At 40.4% G+C, this 20,264-nt stretch overlaps 1 protein-coding gene across 2 annotated transcripts in view; it reads left to right on the top strand.

Moving 5' to 3' along the window:
* The window catches only part of Lrrc7 (leucine rich repeat containing 7), a 471,125-nt gene that overhangs the window by 203,344 nt on the left and 247,517 nt on the right, over positions 1–20,264 (top strand). For both annotated transcript variants that reach the window (XM_051165943.1, XM_051165942.1), the window contains exon 3: positions 5,094–5,296. In XM_051165943.1, the coding sequence (XP_051021900.1) occupies positions 5,094–5,296 (203 nt within the window). The remainder of the gene's footprint in view (positions 1–5,093; positions 5,297–20,264) is intronic.

Below are 20,264 nucleotides of genomic sequence, written 5' to 3'. Positions count from 1 at the left end.
GACTCCCTGTGCTTTGCCCAACGTTTGGCTATGAGTCTTTTCAGCTGTTTAGATCCACTGCTACGTGTAGCCTCTCAGCAGACAGCTATGCTAAGCTTCTGTCTGCAAGCATAGCAGAGTATCAATATTCTCAGAGGTTGGCTGTCTCCCATGGGGTGGGTCTCAGGTTGGCCAGGCATTGGTTGGACATTCCCTCAATCTCTGCTCTATCTTTATCCCTACACATCTTGTAGGCAGGGCAAATTTTAAGTTGAAGTTTTTGTGGGTGGGTTGGTGTGACTTTAAGTGCTCCACAAACTGACAGCAGGGCCCCACCGCAGAGGACAACAGCCACACAACTCATTGAAGAAGTTGAGCTGGTGCCTAAATGGAGCCCTCAGCCTTACGTTCTAGTCTCCTTAGGGTGGGAAGGTACTCTGCAGAATACAAAAGAGAAATGTGGACATCAATCCAGCCACAATCTTTTAACTTATAATCTATCCTGCCTTCATAATATGCTAGGGCAATGGTGGTAACCAATGTCTGATTTGACCTAAGGCCCACTCCATGATGAGGAACCCACACACAACACTGCTTTTGTAATCAAGAGCGAGAGAGTAGATAGCCAAGAGATTTACAATAAAACCAAACAGTTCTGGTCTAAAAAGAAATCAATAAAAATGATTCCTAATTATATTCTGCTATATTCATACATCAGTGGCGTGTACAGCCATCATCAGAGAAGACACCTCTGGCAGCAGACGGGGAAAAGATGCAGAGACCCACAGCCAAGCATTAATTGGAAAGAAAGTCTAATAGAAAGTGATAGAGAAGAAAAATCATCTTGTTAAGGTTTTTGGTTAGCTTTTTAAAGATTTCCACGTTTAAAAAAAATATGTAACTGCTTATTTACTAATTTGTCCCCAAAATATCCTTGCACTAATTTAAGAAGTTAAAGGAGGCGTAAGGACAGCCTTGGATGGGAACTCAGTAGCTTTTAAGTAAATTGCACCTGGTTGCTGCCATATCTGAATCGAACTATGCAAAAGCCACATGAAAATAGCAGGTATAGCAAGGCGTGCTTGTGGTCTCAGAGTTAGGGTGAAAAGACAGGAAGATTCTCCTAGGCCTGCCAAGATAGCTGAATTAGCAAACTCCAGGTCACTAATAGACCTAGTATCAAAGTGTAAGACAAGGCAAATGAGTTCTGAGGGGCAATACCAGAGGCTAGCCTATGGACTCTATATTCATGTGAACATGCATACAGATACAGACAAACACTCATACATATGACCACAAACCAGACAGAGAGAGAGAGAGAGTTGGTGGGCAAAAATAGGAAAATTGCCTCTGCAAAGAAGCATTTTTCCAGAGCAGGTAGATGACCAGAAATTTTGGCTTTAGAATTTTCTTGGCTCAGTAACAGTTATTTCTGAAATGAAACCTGCCGTGGACACAAAGCTTCAATTACCCTTTCAGAGCATCGTTCAGTATTGGAGGACAGCCATAGATGACCAGATATTTCAGGACAGCCATAGATGACCAGATGTTTCAGGAAAGCCATAGATGACCAGATGTTTATTTCAGGAAAGCCTCTATTCTGAGAGCTGAGGACCAAAGGAACCAAGCAAAGCAGAACTCAGGAGCTACATGAGGAACAGGGTGCGGGGGAGGTGAATCTATAATTAACATCCTCTGAGAGAGATGAAGTTGGCATGGCCCTCTGACACACAAACAGGAGCTGTAAAAGCAGAACACTCAGGATGCAGCACACAACTCTCATAAGGTATAAAATGCACCATTGGATTTAAGGCAAGCCACTACCTGGGTTTAGAAAATAAACTTGAGAAAACTTCCTGGAAAAAAAGAATCAAAGAACTGTGACATAGAAATTACTAGAAAATAAGCGATTTACTGGTAGGCTATATCTAAGATATAGTTCCCTCATCCACTTAGTGAGGAATTGCAGGAGAAAAAAACTTTTTAATGAAGGGGAAGAAAGTATCCATTAAGTAACAACCTTCAGCAGAATTGCAAGATGAGGGGCTGGGGTGGGAATCAAAATCAAGCACAGTTTAAGAAAACACAGGGCGCATTTGTCACGAATTTTTAAAACTGGAGATAAAAAATGTTAAACTTTCTGCTGGAGAAGTTGAGCGTGAAATGGGACTTTAAATAGGAATGGAAGTGGGCTACCAAATATGTGCCTCCAAATTCATGGCGAAAAAGTATTTTTGACCTAGAAATATATATCCAGATGAAATTTCAATCTTTTGTAGGTAAAACATGCCATCTTCAGACTATAAGAAAAGTCAAAAAACAAACAAACAAATGAACAAACAAAACAAAAACAAAAAACCCACAAGTATCTACTATACTTCCTTTCTCAGAAAACAAATGGAAGTTATCTTCTGCCAAACTGAATGAATAAAATCTCAGAGGGCAACATGGAACCCAGAAAAATATAAGCTATAACACAAAAAGGAAATGTGGATATCACAGAATGATAGCGAAAAGAAGCTCTGCATGGATTTACAGAAGCAAAAGCTCCAGAGGAGAACAAGAAGACAGTGTTCTCAGAGTGCAGATGCAGGGGTGGGATTAAACCTGTGGGCCACATCCAGAGAAGACAGTCAGGAAACTGAGTCAGTGGAGGGTGAAAAAAAAAAAAAAAAAAAACAGGCAAAAGTCACACCCATGCAGAAGAAGCTGTCAGTAAGAGCCCTCGTTGCCCGATCATGAAGGTTGGATCAGGAAGGTTCATTTACCAAGCCAGATGCTCCATGCCTATCTGTTACCCCGTCTTTAAGTGGAGCAGGGACAGGAAGATTGTTGGAACTTGGTGGCTTCTAACCTAGAGGAGAAAATGCAAGCCCCAGATCCCAGGAGAGACTCCACCTCAAAGGTACAAGACAAAGAGCAATAGAGGAGAGCACCAGACACTCTCTTTCAGCTTCTGTGTATGAGGCACGTGCATACGTGTGTGCATCACACAGATGCACACACAGATAAACAAATCCTTGTAAAAACGAAACAACTATTTTAACTAAACACAAAACAGAACACACAATATTATCTTTCCCACCAGGAATTCTTACACTTCCTGCTAGCTGTGGCCTATCATCATTTACCTTCATAACTGCGAAGCACTCCACAGATAGTCTCCAGAAGACAACGGGATGCCTCTCACTTGTAAGATGCTTTGTATGTGCTACATTCCAGATTTTAATAATATTTGGTAAAATTCTAGTTACCAGGTGTTTTGATTCATTCTCTAGAGGTGGGAAGTGTCAGAGTTGAAGGAATAAATCAAAGGCAGTGGAGCAGAAAGTCACCTTATTAAGGTGTTTAGGCAGCTCTCTACTGACTTCCATGTTTAAAAAAAAAAAAGTAACTGCTTATTCACTAACGTGTCGCCAGAATATCCTTGCACTAAGTTAAGAAGTTAAAAGAGGCATAAGGATAGCCTTGGATGAAAACCCAGCTGTTTTTAAGTAAAATGTACCTGGTTGCTTCCAAATCCGAGTCAAACTATGCAATTAATAAAATGCTATATAGCTTTTTAATAAACATCATTAATTACATTTTACTTAAACAATACATTTTTTAAAGATGTGTGTGTATGCATGCGTGTGCAATGGGTGAGGGGGGATGCCTGCAGAGCCACCTAAAGTTGGTCCTCAAAACAAAACACCGGTCCACTGCAAGAGGAGCAAGCACTCTTAACTGCTGAGCCATCTCTTCATCCCCTCAACAGTAACCTACTACAAACCACCAATTAACAGGCTGAGGAAATAGATCAGCATCAACTGGCAAAGTGCTTGTCACACAAATATGAGTTCATGAGTTCAATTCTTGGAGCTAATGGAAGGAAAAAGCCAGGTTTGCTGGTGTTTCTAATCTCAGCACTAGGGTGGCAGACAAGAGGATCCCTGTGGCTTGCTGGCCACATGGCCTGGCCTACTTAGCAAGTTCCAGGCCAACAAGAGACCCCACCTCAAAAAAAAAAAAAAAAAAAGGTGAAGAATGACTCCTAAGAATCACACTGGATGATTTAATCACACACACACACACACACACACACACGAATACACATACACACATGGATATACATACACACATGAATACACACACACACACCACAAATACATACACACACACAAGAATACACACAATATCAAACTGACATGAATTATATTAAAAAATAAGATATCTCATGTATCTAATATATTAAGGTATACTAAGATAAATATTTTATATTTAAAAATATATTAGTCAAGATCTCCTTCAAAAATGTGGAGAAAGAACACACAGTTAGGAAAGAGTGTCTTCATTGTTCGCAGGCCATACTCACAGGAAGAGTGACCATTAATTAAAATGAGAAACTTCGAAAGCCAACTAACAGTAGCTGATGGCAGTCAGGCCATAACTCCCAGCTAACAGTAGCTGACGGCAGTCAGGCCATAGCTCCCAAGCATTCATTTACTCACCCACACATTCACCTGTCACTCTACGGCCGGTAAATACTTACCACTGTCCAGTACTAGGACAGATATCAGGAGGAATAAAACATTGCCGTGGCCCTCAAGCTTATCATAGGAGAAAATGACATGAAATGCTGTAAAACTAAATTTAATGTTGATGATATCATGGTATAAGACTGCAAGGCCTTTGTTCATTTTGACTTAGAGAAATCAAAAAAAAAAAAAAAAGAGGGAAGTCAGGTTTTTTATAAATAGTTTTCTTCCATCTGAATCAAGACTTTATGGCTCTAAGAGCATAGAACCCATAAAGACAGTGTTTAATGAGAGTGTGAAACATTGGTGTGCCCCAATAAAGTCATTCATGGGGTCCATCTGTGGGTCAAAAGGACAGCATAAACTCTGAGGTGAAATGTGACTGGTTTTGGAGAAATTAATACTCTTTCTAATGGTTCTGTGGAAGTTGTCCTGTATCTGACTCCACATCTCAGGGCAGTTAAAGGGCTCAAGGGTGCGATGCTCCCATGTCCAGTAGAGACTGTATGCACAGAAGAATCATAGTCAACCCCTTCATCTGAAGATGCAGCCTTCCTTGGGTGTCAGTGCTAAACACCTATATGTCTTCTCTCCCAGTGCAGTGCCTGGAGATGACCACCAAACGGAAGCTCATCGGCCGCCTGGTGCCATGCCGCTGCTTCCGCGGTGAGGAAGAGATCATCTCAGTGTTGGATTACTCCCACTGCAGCCTGCAGCAGGTGCCCAAGGAGGTCTTCAACTTCGAGCGCACACTAGAAGAGCTCTATCTGGATGCCAATCAAATTGAAGAGCTGCCAAAGGTGGGTTCTGACAAACTGGAAGACACACTGTCAATGCCAAGGTCCCAATGCCAAGACTCAGCATGGAGCTAGTTAGCCTTCCTTCAGTGCAGGAGACTGTCACATAATGTATCACAGCCACTCACAAAATAGACTTCCATCCGGGTAATACACCACAGCTTTCTACCCAGGTAGCTGACAGAGTACAGCCTTCTGCCATGATATTTGGTGTACAGCTGCCAGCTATCCAGATCTGGCAGGTAACACAGCAAGAACTTCCATCTTGGTCACCAACTTGGCCTACAGAGTGAGTTCTTCTGGTCTATAAAGTGAAACTATGGGATTCCTCATTCATATTTTTATATCACAGAGAGAGAGAGAGAGAGAGAGAGAGAGAGAGAGAGAGAGAGAGAGAGAGAGAGAGAGAGAGAGAGAGAGAGAGAGAGAGAGAGAGAGAGAGAGAAATATGATACAATTTTAAAACATAAGTTTATGATATGTGCTAAAATTACTTTTCTTTAAAACATGAGATAAACTATTCATTTTAGGTCTAACATATTTTACTAAGAGCATATTATATAATGACAAACATGATAAAGAGACTGCAGACATGGACAGAAAAAGAAAACATTGAGTTAGTGAGTTTTCGTGTCAAAATATTCCCATAAAAACTTTAACTATCAACCTTTACATATGCACACTGCCATCATAAGGAAAACTAAAACTCTTGTGACTTTATTCTCTGTTAAATGATTAGGAAATGACTAAAGCAAACCAAATACAATACCTCAGAGAAGCTCAAAGTTAGAGGCAGCCTGAAAGTTACCTAAATAACTCACAAACTTGAGCAGTCAGCTTGACATTTACTTGCGAGAGACTTATACATCCAGCATATTCCATATGCAAAAGTTTGTTAAATATTTTAATATGCTAATCAAAGCAAATCATGAACATGATATTTTACATGAGGTTATGAATTACGATGTTTATAAAATGTTTTGAAATTAGGAAATGCTCAATGTTTACTTCAAATATAACCTACTTCATTTTTTAACAATATAAACTAAACATGAAATTCTAAATCTTGGCTCAGAAGATCTGAGTCAAGTCTAGAAAATTGGTTAATCACATGGCTTAACTCCAGGAAGATCCCCAGGTGACTTCTCAGGAAGGGGTATCACTCAAGTGTGCTCTCCCTACCACTGGAGGGTGGCCACTAGAAACTGGTAATGTCAGCCAATCACCGGCATTCAGTGAAGACATATCTGGTGCCTTTAGCATTGCACATTCAGTCTACTTGGCACTGACTATTCAACAATGCACAGAATTTCATGTATTACCACAAATATTTAAACTAATAATAAATGTGGAGGTTTTGAAATTTGGGAAAATAAGTACAAGATTTTTGGCAACTGTTGTTGGTTTTAGATCAGACCAATATTAGATTAGCAGACAAACTAAAGGTTGAGTTAATTTTTTCTTTGTGTTTTTTCTTTATTTATCTGCTCACTTTATATCCTGATTCCAGATCCCTCCCTCCTCTCCACCCAGTCCCACCCTCATGTCTCCAACCCTCATCCCTTCTCCTTCTCTAGAAGGGGAGGCGGGGCTCCAAAGGGTAACAACATACTCTGGCATCTCAAGTGGCAGCAGGACTAAATGTATCCTCTCCCATTGAGACCTGACAAGGCAGTCCAGCTAGGGGAGAGGAATCCAAAGACAGGTAACAGAGTTAAAGGCAGCCCCTATTACCATTGTTAGGGGATCCACATGTTTACCAGGCTGCACATCATACATAATTGTAGGGGGTCTTGGTCCAGCCCATGGTTCACTTTGGTTGGTGGTTTAGTCTCTGTGAGCCCTCATGGGACCAGGATAGTTGACCCTGTAGGTCCTCTTGTGGTGTCCGTGACCCCTTCAGCTCCCTCCATCTTTCCTCCTGCTCTTCCACAGAACTCCCAGAGCTTGGCCTATTGTTTGTTTGTGGGCCTCTGATTCTGTTTCCATCAGCTGTTGAATCAAGCCTCTCAGAAGACAATTATGTTAGTCTACAAGCATAGCAGAGTGTCATTAATAGTGACAACAATTGGCTCTCTCCCAAGGGGTGAGTCTCAAGTTAGGCCACTCATTATTTTACCATTCCCTCAATCTCTGTTCCATCTTTATCCCTACACTTCTTGTAGATGAGACAGATTTTGGCACAAAAGTTTTATAAGTGAATTGGTGTTTCCTTCTCTCCACTGAAAGTCCCACCTGGGGACAGGAGGTAGCAACTTAAGGCTCCATAACCCCCTGCTAAAGCTGAGTTAAACTTAAATTCTGAATTTTAAAAAGAGACCATAAGAATTTAATAAATAGATCCCAAATATCACACTGGACACATTTATGCTGGAAGAAAGCTTAAATTTCTATTTACCCTAGAATCATCTTTCTTTGGCTTCTAAAGATAGTAACTTTAGGTCAACCTCATCTTAAAATATTTTGCCAGATATATAAAAAAAAAAAGAAAGAAAAGTTTAAGACAACTAGTGAAAGCATAAAGCATGGTGAGTGAACGAAGCAACTAATTCTCTGTTACATTACATACCTTAGATCTTTAGAAAAAGGTCAGTCTCTGCTTCTGAGGATTTGGCAGCCTGATTACAAGAAAAAAAGAAAAAAGAAATATTGGATACCAGTAGAAATAATGTTTCATAGAAGTCAAATACTCTTGCAATGCTATGCACAGAAGAGTTCCCTTCTTGGGGAGATAAAGAAAGGAATTGTCCAAACATGGATAAGCAATCAGGATAGCATTATCACAGGGAAGGGAAAACAGAAGTGTGTGGGCAGTCAGGGTGAGTTGGGAACATAGGAAGAAGAAGGATCAGAGAGTGACAGGTGTCCCGACTTACACACAGCACTGTTGAAATGTAAGTGTCAGCAAAATAAAATCTTGAAGAACATATGTTATGTGATTCACTGGGATCCTAGAGAGGGTTGGGGAAAAACCTTAAGATAGTTTGTCTGTCCTACTAATTACACCAATCAACTAGCAATAAATAAAAACAACATATTGTACCAAGCATTTAATGTAATTCCTCTGTACTTAAATAGAAAAGAAACTGTTCATTGTCTCCTACTCTTTACATATTCAAAACCTCTTATATAATCACTTAAGGTCTATAAAACAGACCTTTTTTGTTTGTTTGTTACTATCACCTACAGCCTTGCTGGTCTGTTCTGTGGTACGCAATGACCTGAGTTGTTTGACATTTGAGATATGATCACAACAGTGCAGGAATATGTTTGTAAATTGTCAGAAACACTAAGAAAGTAAGAAGCTATCTAAAAACAACCCTAAAGCATGTGGTGTAAGTCAGGTTTCTCTTTTCCCTGTAATGGATAGCCCCATCCAAACTGACTTTTCAAAGATGTTACACAACAGAAAGAGAACAAAGAGTCAGGGTTGGCTGCATTTGCAAAGATGTGTCAAGTTATGAGAAAAGAAGCAAAAAATAGATTTAGAAGAACAGGAATATTTTTATTGCAAATAGTTCCCTCTGTGGTGCTTAGTTTTCTATAGTAAAAGGTAAAAGTACAAAAGCAATCCTTTCCCACAGAGACAGAAGCTTGTACTGTTTGTAATTTAATTCTGCTTTGCTTTTTATTTTGGATTAAGAAGTAAAATATAGACAGGATAATAAACTGTAATTTTAGATTGAAATAATATACAAACATATACATGAATAACATTGTAAAATGAACAATACAAACTAGTTCTTGACATTTAAAAACTCTGTAAAACAGAATGAAAATTATTTAGAAAGCCAATATGTGACCAAAGTTATAAAAGGGGAACTTGGTCAATTAAATCATGCTGACCATATCTAAAATGGAGTGGATGTAAATTTGAAACATTTTACTTTGCAATCTTATCCCAAGGGTATTTTAGAGACTGAGGGCTTATGTTGTGGACCTGGGTTTGATCCTAACTCTGCTACTTAGTTGGGAAGGAATTTCTTCCCAGAAGCCTCTATTTCTTCACCCAGAAAATAGCAGCACTCAGTTTCCTGGGTGATGGTATATGGGGAAGACCTAGAACTAAAAAGTCAAAACCAGGTATTTACCCCAACTCCGTACTTCTCAGCGAACCTCTGTACAACTAGAATGGCCTCTGTGGAAACCCAGAGCTTCATTTAGGGTTTTACATCATGATCAGCTACAGTTTCATTCATTCACCCACAAGTGGGGTGTTGAAGTCTCCAGCTACTAACGTGTATAATCCTATGTGTGGTTTAAGCTTTAGTAATGTTGCTTTTAAGAATGTGGATGCCCTTGCATTTGATGAATAGATATTCAGGACAGAGATATCCTCTTGGTGGACTTTTCCTGTTATAAGTATGAAGTGTCCTTCCTATCTCTTTGATTAATTTTGGTTGCAAGTATATTTTATTGAATATTAGAATGGCTACTCCGGCTTGTTTCTGGAACCATTTGTTTAGAAAGCCTTTTTCCAGCCCTTTATTCTGAGGAAATGTCTATCTTTGTTGCTAAGGTGTATTTCTTGCATGCAGCAGAATGATGGGTCCTGTTTTCACATCTATTCTGTTAGCCTGTGTCGTTTTATTGAGGAATTAAGTCCACTTATGTTGAGAGGAAATAAATAACCCCACACCAGCAAAACCAAAAGAAAAGAATGCCCTCTCTTTCTCCTCTCTCTCTCTCTCTCTCTCTCTCTCTCTCTCTCTCTCTCTCTCTCCCTCTCTCTCTTTCTCTCTCCTCATCAACATAAAAATAATAGGAATTAACAATCATTGGTTATTAATATCTCTCAATATGAATGGACTTCAATTCCTCGGTAAAAAGACACATGTAAATGTGTAAATACAGGAATGGGATCATTTTAATATGAAAAGAGATTTGTTTTGTAAGGTTTATTTGCTTTTTCAAAATAATAACAAATACCATATTATGATAAACAAAAAAATTGCCTACCAATGGCTGTGAGTTTAGTATTTAGTATGGATGTGTAGTTGTGCCTGTCAAGTTTTTTGTGGCCATGTTAAATAATAATGAACATTTGCTGGCTCATAGAACTAAGAATAGCATAAAGAAACTGATGTGGAAAGAACAGAAAACAGACTTTGAGGTGCCTGGCCAGGCTCTGCAGCACAGCGACAATGTAGGTCAGCTGCCCCAACAGACCCCATAAAACTGTGACATTTGTTCAAGACTCCTGCATATTCAAATAATACCTAGTGAGGATTCCTTGTAGGGAATGACATGGCTATGATGGAGTAAAGGTGTGGTTTCCATACAGGCAAGCTCACATTGCACACATACACCACACACATACACATATGTACACACACAAACACGTGAACACACCATGCACACACACCTGCTTGCACTCATACTCACCTGTATACACACGTATTTATCACACACAATGTTCTCCAATATCTCACAGTAGCAGTGTCTTCAATTATATTGATTTTCTTTTCATTTTCTCATAGTTGCTACTTAAAGCCATGTTTACTAAATCTTTAAACATAATTATTTAAAGGCCAAGACACTCTTTTGTATTGTGAAAAGTCTGATGAACCAAGAGAATCTAGATGGAAGGTAACAAGTTAAGAGATGCTAATTCATAGGTGTATTATACTTTATGAAAACTTGAATATCACTATTTCTTTCTGTGACTAAAAAGAGTCTTTTTTAATAAAAAGAAACTACTTTTATTTCTATACTCACTGGTTAAACAATCATATCTGAGAACTATCAAATGTCTTAATCAAGATTTAAAATGACCTAAATTTGAATTGTGGAGAAAAAAAAACTGCTGCTTGATCACTGACACTGCTTTTTGGTGACTATAATTATTTTTGAGTGTCTCCTGTAAATATGGATTTGTCCATAATTTGGCATTTCGTGTAAGTACTGCCCACCACACAGTTCTCATAAGGACCCTGCATTTAAATAAAGATGAGAAAAAAGATGCATCATTAACTTTCTGCTTCCTATCAATATCTGGGGCACAACATTCTGACTTTCAGTGTAAAAAGTATAGTGTTTTTCTGACTATATAAAACCATATTAAAAGTAAAAGTGCCTCATATATGTGGGTAACTAATAAAGATGTGACAAGGATGGACTGTCTAATCTCGTCCTTAGAGTACCATTCCCAGATGCAGTCTTAGAGTCCAGTTATTTTGGCATTCATGTGGACAGGTTTATTTTTACAGCAATTGAGAATTTAGGTGAAGTCTTCAGGCATGTGAAGGAAAATGAGAGACAAATGAACAAAAACTGCTCTTGTAGAGAAAATATCAGATTTCTTTTCATTCTTAGATCCCTACTGTTGCTTAGAATTTTTCACATAGGAAACCTAACCTGTCTGTTACTCTTAGACATTAGTCAGGGAATGAGGGGGCCCTTCATGCATTTCAGTCTTCTGGGTGAAGACTCACTTTTTGCTTATTTCTCTAAAACTGGGAGAAGCTTATTTGAAAAGCCCATTTATTAATCTTTGCTGCCATTTTGGGGTAATCATATAAAGCCCCTAAATTTTAGGTAGAATGTATATATTGCTGTACTTCTTCATTCTGCATATTTTCTGTAGATGTTATTCTAGGTACCAGGGATTATTATTGGAAAAACCAAGTTCCTGTCTCATAAAATTTATTTTACTGTAAAGAGTAAAGAATTTAAATAGTAATAGGTAGCAGCAGGTGACCTGATGAAAATAAAATGAGGACTTGCCCAAAGTCCACTTCAGGTTGAAAGGGCAGTACATGCAGCCATGAATCATGACATTCTGTGTTCTGCCCTGACAGACAGGGAGGAGTCACAAGGAGAGAGATGAGAATAGACATGCTACGCCAATAGTCCAGGGACTTGCAGGAGAGTGAGTGTGTGGTGAGTGCAGAGGAGGAGGGTGAGTGTGTGGTGAGTGCAGAGGAGGAGGGTGAGTGTGTGGTGAGGGCAGAGGAGGAGGGGTGAGTGTGTGGTGAGGGCAGAGGAGGAGGGTGAGTGTGTGGTGAGTGCAGAGGAGGAGGGTGAATGTGTGGTGAGGGCAGAGGAGGAGGGTGAGTGTGTGGTGAGTGCAGAGGAGGAGGGTGAGTGTGTGGTGAGTGCAGAGGAGGAGAGTGAGTGTGTGGTGAGGGCAGAGGAGGAGGGTGAGTGTGTGGTGAGGGCAGAGGAGGAGGGGTGAGTGTGTGGTGAGGGCAGAGGAGGAGGGTGAGTGTGTGGTGAGTGCAGAGGAGGAGGGTGAGTGTGTGGTGAGGGCAGAGGAGGAGGGTGAGTGTGTGGTGAGTGCAGAGGAGGAGGGTGAGTGTGTGGTGAGGGCAGAGGAGGAGGGTGAGAGGTGTGGTGAGGGCAGAGGAGGAGGGTGAGTGTGTGGTGAGTGCAGAGGAGGAGGGTGCGTGTGTGGTGAGTGCAGAGGAGGAGTGGTGAGTGTGTGGTGAGGGCAGAGGAGGAGGGTGCGTGTGTGGTGAGTGCAGAGGAGGAGGGTGAGTGTGTGGTGAGTGCAGAGGAGGAGGGTGAGTGTGTGGTGAGGGCAGAGGAGGAGGGTGAGTGTGTGGTGAGGGCAGAGGAGGATGGTGAGTGTGTGGTGAGGGCAGAGGAGGAGGGTGAGTGTGTGGTGAGGGCAGAGGAGGAGGCTGAGTGTGTGGTGAGTGCAGAGGAGGAGGGTGAGTGTGTGGTGAGGGCAGAGGAGGAGGGGTGAGTGTGTGGTGAGGGCAGAGGAGGAGGGGTGAGTGTGTGGTGAGGGCAGAGGAGGAGGGTGAGTGTGTGGTGAGGGCAGAGGAGGATGGTGAGTGTGTGGTGAGGGCAGAGTAGGAGGGTGAGTGTGTGGTGAGGGCAGAGGAGGAGGGTGAGTGTGTGGTGAGGGCAGAGGAGGAGGGTGAGTGTGTGGTGAGGGCAGAGGAGGAGGGTGAGTGTGTGGTGAGGGCAGAGGAGGATGGTGAGTGTGTGGTGAGGGCAGAGGAGGAGGGTGAGTGTGTGGTGAGGGCAGAGGAGGAGTGGAACAGACAGGGCAAGAGGTTGGCAAGAGCTGGTAGACAAAACCATACTGAATTTCAGATCTTATTCTAAGTGAAAATGAAGGATTTTAAGAAAAGCAAGGATATGAAACTCCTCATATTTTTGAAGTGCCACTTTTGATGCAGTGGGAATACAGCATGACCAATGAAAAGTAAAAGTGAAGAAATCGGGGCTGGTTAACTCAGGGGAAGCTAGAGGCTTCCACTTCAACCATGGTAGGAAAAAAAAAAACCTTCAGGCTAGGTTTTTGCACGTGAAGGGGATAACTTAGCTAATGGAATGAGCTCTGGACTGAGAGATTTGGGACTGAGAAAGAACTAGAAAGAATAGCCATTTGTAGAGCTAGAAAATAGGCATGGAGAATCACTGAGAATAAAGGAGGAAAGCACACGTTCACAGGGAGGCAGATAAAAATAGAATGTGCTTAAAAGTAAGAGGGAGTGTGAACAGAGACCATGACTCTAAAAACAGGGAGCACTGTGTTTAATAGACAGAGATAATAGGTACCCTCAACAGAGTGTCTAGGTGACGGGGAGTGAGGAAAGAGCAAGAAACATGGAGAGAAAAGTGAAGCACGCCGGAGAAGCCTGTAAGAGCACGGTGCTGCTTTCTCTCGTGAAGACAGGTAACATTTGGACATGGGGAGACTCCAAGGTTCAGAGTGTGGGAGCTCTGACACCTTCTGGCCTCCAGGGCACCAGGCACTTAAGTGGCACACTTAGGTGGTACGCTTAGGTACCTCAGACAAAGCACACAGACACAGTAAATAAAAACAAATACATTTTTTAAAAAATGGGAGCTCCTTGGTACAAATCAGTGATGTTGAAACTCATTTGTCTAAATAAAAGTGAGAGAGAGAGAGAGAGAGAGAGAGAGAGAGAAATTGGATGCGGGAAACCCCTATCTTCATTAGAGGAGCCATGTTCTGGTGGTAAAAGAACATAGATTTGCTGAATGTGTGAAAGGCTGACTGAGAAAAGCAGGTATCTCCAGTCAATGTAATGAGAGAGAAAGGAGAAAATGTGGATGCAAAAAGCAACAGGTTATGGGACTTGTGGGACATAATACACACTGAAATTTGTGAACAATAGAGGTTTTAGTGTGTGAAAGGAAGTTCTGAAATTCAGTAACCTAAAATGGTGGGAGTAGGTGACCGTACAATATGCTGAGAAGATGGGTGTATGAGTGCTAGGCTTACAGAGGAGGGCCACATGACAGGAACTAAGATATGTATGTCAGCCATAATTTGCAATTTTTCTTCTTTAAGTAAGGACGCAGTAATGACCATCTGTGTGTGGGGCCAAAGGCGCCTCTTTGTCAGGACAACTCTTTCAGGTGGTTTTATTGGCCTCTCCTTTTTTTTTTTTAAATATATTTTCTTAGCCTCGTTTTGAATTTAAGTCCACTGAAGCTGAAAATGTTAGGAGATGACGAAAGGTTTTGCACTTGGAAAGCAGAACAGTTTTTAATATAAATTTAAGTTTATATCATGTGTGTTTTCAAACTCGGTCTTGCACTAACTAAACAAGTACTCTATCACTAAGCTACAACCCAGCTCAGAAATATCTCTATAATCTAACATTTGATTAAACATGTATGAATTAAAAGACATAATCAAATATTATAGGATTTAAACCCTAAAAACTAAGAAAATTATAATATTCAATTTTGACATAGGCTCCCATTTATTATTTGTTGTTCTACGTGCCTGTTCTGTGTCCTGCACAAAATGTCCATTCCTGTACCAATGAATTCAAGCCTATTCTCCACTTTCTCTTCTATGTGATTCAGAGTATCTGGTCTTTCACTGAGGTCCTCGGACTTGAGCTTTGTGTAGGGTAATGAGGATGGATCTATTTTCATTCTTCTACAGGCAGCCATACAATTTGGCCAGCACCATTTGTTAAAGATGCTGCCTTTTCTCCAGTATATATTTTTGGCTTCTTTGTGAAAAATCAGGTGTTCATTTGTGTGTGGGATTAGGTCTGGGTCTGCAGTTCTATTTCCTTGATCATAATATATCTGTTTTTATGCCTAAACTGTGCTTCTTCTATTACCATTGTTCTGTATTACAATTTGAAATCTGAGTTGGTGACCCCTCCAGGAGTTCTTTTATTGTTCAGGATTGTTTTAGCTATCTTAGGTTTATTGTGTTTGCATATGAAGTATAAGTTTAGTTTTTCGATGTCTGTGAAGATTTGTGTTGGGATTTTTCTGGGACTTGATGGAATCTATAGCATTCTTTTGGTAGGATGACCATTTCTACAATATTAATCCTGCCAATCAAGAAGCAAAAGAGGTTTTCTTTTCATCTTCTGATGTCTTCATCAATTATTTTTTCTATGTTTTTCATTTACATAGTTAGAGTAATTCAAAGATATCTTAATTTCTGAGGCTATTGTAGAAGACATGGTTTCTCAGATTTCTTTCTCAGTGTGCCATTTGTATACAGGAAAGCTACTGATTTTGTATGTTGACTTTGCATCCTACTACTTTACTGAAAGTGTTTATCAGCTATTGAAGTTTCCTGGTGGATTCTTTACAGTCTTTTATTTATAAAATAATATCATCTGAAACAAGGATACTTCATCTTATTCACTTCCTAATTGTTTTTTGTTTTGGTTTGTTTTGATTTGTTTTGTTTTGGTTTTTCTTTTTTCTTTTTTTCTTTTTTTTTTTTTTTTTTTTTTGAGGATGAATTTCAATTACTTTTTTTTTCTCCGTTTTATTTATTTATTTATTTTTATTAATTTTTTCTTGTTACATCTCAATGGTTGGTTTGGTTTTTCAAGACAGGGTTTCTCTGTGTAAACTTGGCTGTCCTGGACTCGCTTTGTAGACCAGGCTGGCCTCGAACTCACAGTGATCCGCCTGCCTCTGCCGCCCGAGTGCTGGGATTAAAGGCGTGCACCACCATGCCCGGCTTCATTTCCTAATTGTATCTCCTTGATTTCTTCAGTTGTCTTATTGCTCTAGCTAAGATTTGAAGCACTATTTTGAATACCTTTGGAAAGAGTGGGCAATCTTAATCTTGTTCCTGATTTTAGTGGAAATGTTTTGAGTTTCTCTCCATTTAGAATGATGTCATCTATGATCCTGTTGCAAATTACCTCTATAATGTTGAGATATGTCTCTCATACACCTTGTCTCCCCAGGACTTTTATCATGAAAGGTGTTAGAATGTTTGTTATAGAAAGAAGTTTGATATATTTTTGTTAGATACAAAATATGGGTTCTTGGCTCAACATTTCCATTAACATTTCAAGGAAGAGGGAGCCTTGGGTCTGAGTCATTCTATCATGGCCAGAAATAAAAGACCAGCTTTTATTCTGAGACCAGAAGCAAGTAGTGGGGCTTCTTTAACTTTGATACATCTTTAGAAATGAGTTAGCAGATACCTTATAGACTTCACTCAAAAGTCCAGATTTCTGCCTCCTCTTTTTAAAAATCACACGGAGATCTAGTGAGGCCCATAATAACAGTTGTTGACAATGCCAGGTGATAGGGCCTTACAGTGAGGAAGTGTGCTTTGTCAGGGACCCAGGGAGGCTCACGGCAGCACTGAAATTTTCTGTTTAGATACTAAAAAATAAATGAGTTTTAAACTCAATGTAGATGTGCTATGATAGTAATATTAAGCTTAATAATAAAAATTTAATTTAAAAACATCATTGGAACACTAAGCATTAGTTATGTGTTATTTGTTCATCACAGGAGAACAGGAATAAAAAAGATTGACATGCTTGTTAGCATGGAAAGCACAGGTTCAACAGCACAGCTATCAGGTCTGTGTCTGCTAAAATGCACAACCAAGCAGTGACTGTGACACTTTTGAAATGCTCAGTGGAGCAAGACTTAGGGATGGGTAGGAGCTTTTCATGGGAAAAAAAAAGTGAGTGCATTCCAGGGTGTGATTGAGGCATTGCCGAGGAATGGAAGTTCCACATTGTGTATGTAAATAAGGCAAAAGAGAGGAGTGACGCTGAAACGATGTAGCCTTCTGTGCTAACCTAAAGAACTTGAATTTTGTCCTGAAATCTATTTCCAGACAAGTTCAGCTTATAATGACAAGATAAGACAATCTTTTAGAAAAACAGTCTGACTGTACCAACTATAGACTATAAAGAGTGAACACAGAGGCAGGAAGGCCATGTACCCTGAGCCTGAGGCAATCTCAAAATCTGGGGTTGGCCTGACCTGTGCAAAAAGCTCTGGAATGTCAGGTTATTCCAAACTTCTAAAAGAACATAAGAGTACTTGAGAGCTATTGTGAGTCTGACCTTCCCTAGACCTGATCTTCCCTCAACTATGTAAACCACCATGTGCCATTAGCTTCCAAAAGTTGGTAGATCCTAGGTAAGAAAACACTTATGAGAGTCTACATGCGCTGCATCCTGCCATAGTGACCAATAATTGAAAGACTTCTAAGACAGAAGTCTGAGTAAGCTGTAGAGTTCACAGTGACCTGAACACAGAGATAGAAAGCATGTTCTCTCTTTTGTCTTCTCAGAGGTATGGAGTACAAAGGTTAAGAGAGCCCTGACTAGACTTCAAAGAGAAAGAACCATTCCTTTGATAATGTGGGTGCATGCTGGTGTTAGGCAGTGGAGACCACACCTTGGAGCCAGGCCATCTTGACTTTAGAGAATTCCCTAACATGGGTTCTCACCTGTGAAAAATGAAAAACTGTCTTGTACTTCACAAGAATATTTTGCCTGTCTTTCAATTTTGTCATCAACTGACCTTGTGGCAATGCTTTTCTGTTTTAGATTAAGTAACACCACATCTGAGTGAGAGATAACATGAGTGTTTTAGCAAGCCAACTCTCACTAGCTATCACATTGTAAACAGCACAAAACTGTTCTCTTTTTCTTCCTATAAATTGAGAAATGACAGTTCCATGTTCCAGAATTTAAGTGATCTTTTTATAAATTAGCATTGATCTAAAGCAAGAGAAAAATCATCTTACAGGCACTCCTTTCACAATTTATGTGGAAATTTAAAGTAAATGAATCTCTGGAACTAGCTCTTCTTGCCATGCACTAAGGCAACTTATTGTTTCCTTATAAGCTTGATGCAGCACTGGTCAGTCCCCTGGCTGGTCAGACTCAGAAGCACTGAAGGCCTTCTGCAGAGCCTCTTGTCACTTCCAGCTTCCCTGGTAACGGCAGATCCTTGCTATGGGGCGGTGGAGGAGAGAAAGGAGGGAACTTATTGCCCAGGAAGTTTTCTATTTTCTTTCAATTTTAAGTAGATAAATTAAAGATTTTTTTTCCTTTTTGGCAATACAGGTTAACTGTGCTGCATTTAATTTCTATAGCCTTGGTAGTCTTTTCTATGTCGGCTGTCTTTGTCTTTGTTCTAAATAATTAATGGTTGACTACAGAGAACCTTGTAAAAATGTGTTCACCATGCCAATGTTCTCATTGACATTGATAACAATAGCTGTTTTGATTGTCACTGAAAGAGTGTCACTAGCCTGGTAAGAAACCTAATTCAGAACTGTGGAACAGAGCTTGGTGTGGAAGACTCTAGCAGACAAAATCCCAACTCTATTTGCAGAAAAAGGGGGCACAGAAACCGGGAACCTAGAGAGTCCCAAGAAGGGATAGCTGCAGAGCTGGATCCTCACTCTGGCCAGGAAATGACGCCTCCTTTGTTGATATGTCCAGTCCCAGCCTCAGTTGTGGGGAAAGCAGGTTCTTCCTGTCCTGTCCTGGTTCCCATAGCAACCATTCTCCTGCTCAGCACCACACTCAGAAGCCAATCAATCACCCAGCTCAATGCTACCTCAGTCTTTGGGCGTTCACCCTTTCTGATCTCACTTGAGCACTCATCCATACTCAATGAGCCTAAGTGTTGCCATGAAACCTGTGTGCCTCAGTTTCCCTCATCTCAGTAACTACTTATGACTTTGGGACCCTGTCTTCCTTGACTTCCTCTCAGCTCACCTTCCAAACAAAGCCGTGTCTCGCCATGTTTAGTTTTGTAATTATTTATTAAATTTCTCCTTAACCTTCTCCATCCTGATCCATTTGTCTGGCCCGTGTCTGTAGGACACTAACAGAACAATCACCTTATTGATAGATCTTAAACTAGCTCGTTCCTCTTGTTCTGTTCTCCACACAGCCAACAGTGATATATTTCCTATGTAAATATGACCAGGCCACAGAAGAAGTTAAAGCCTGTTAAGGAAGTTAAAGCCTCACCTCTGCTCTGCCTTCTAAAAAAACCTGTGTACCTGGGCCTAGGCCTGGAGTACTAAAAAGAGTCCCTCATTGCCTGGCTATAATGACCTGTCTAACTTTTAGCTTCACGTGGTTGATCCTGAAACAGGAAATGGCATTTCCTCTACCTGGTGTCCACTTTGCCCCTCATCTCAAGATCTCTTCCTTCCTGACTTTTTTCCTTCACTTTCTGACACAATCACTTCATACCTCCTTTTATAGCTAAATATACAGGCTGTTGTTATAACTGCTCACATGACATATATATTGTACGTTTGTTCTGTGTCCACAGACACAGGGAGAAGCAACTAGTGCTGTTGTGTCCACACCCCTCTAAAAGTCAGGTCAAAATCAGTATTCAATCTAAAGCTCTATTCTTGCTACATAGTCATTGCATAAGTAACATGATTTTGTAAAAGTGGATCATAGGAATATAAAAGATTAAATTAAATGACAAGAGATGCTCCACAGACCATGTATGAAACTCTCTATCAAATGTCATCAGACCCAGTATTGTTTGCACCTATACTTATAGTTTGCCTGAGACAAGGCCAAGGCTCCCTTAAATTCCAGATAACCAGGAATCAGATAAACGTCTAGGCAGCAGAAATATAACTAAAGAGAACTCCAAAATAATCTACACCAGCACACACATCCCTGATCTATAGTTTAATGTGATATTAGAATCTACTCTAGGCTTACAGTGTAGGGAAGGGACAGAGTACCTGACTTGCAAA

Source organism: Acomys russatus, chromosome 23 (assembly GCF_903995435.1).
Source record: "Acomys russatus chromosome 23, mAcoRus1.1, whole genome shotgun sequence".
NCBI classification, from domain to species: Eukaryota; Metazoa; Chordata; class Mammalia; order Rodentia; family Muridae; genus Acomys; species Acomys russatus.
The sequence above is the reverse complement of the archived record's forward strand: the minus strand, read 5'-3'. Positions and strand labels throughout refer to the sequence as shown.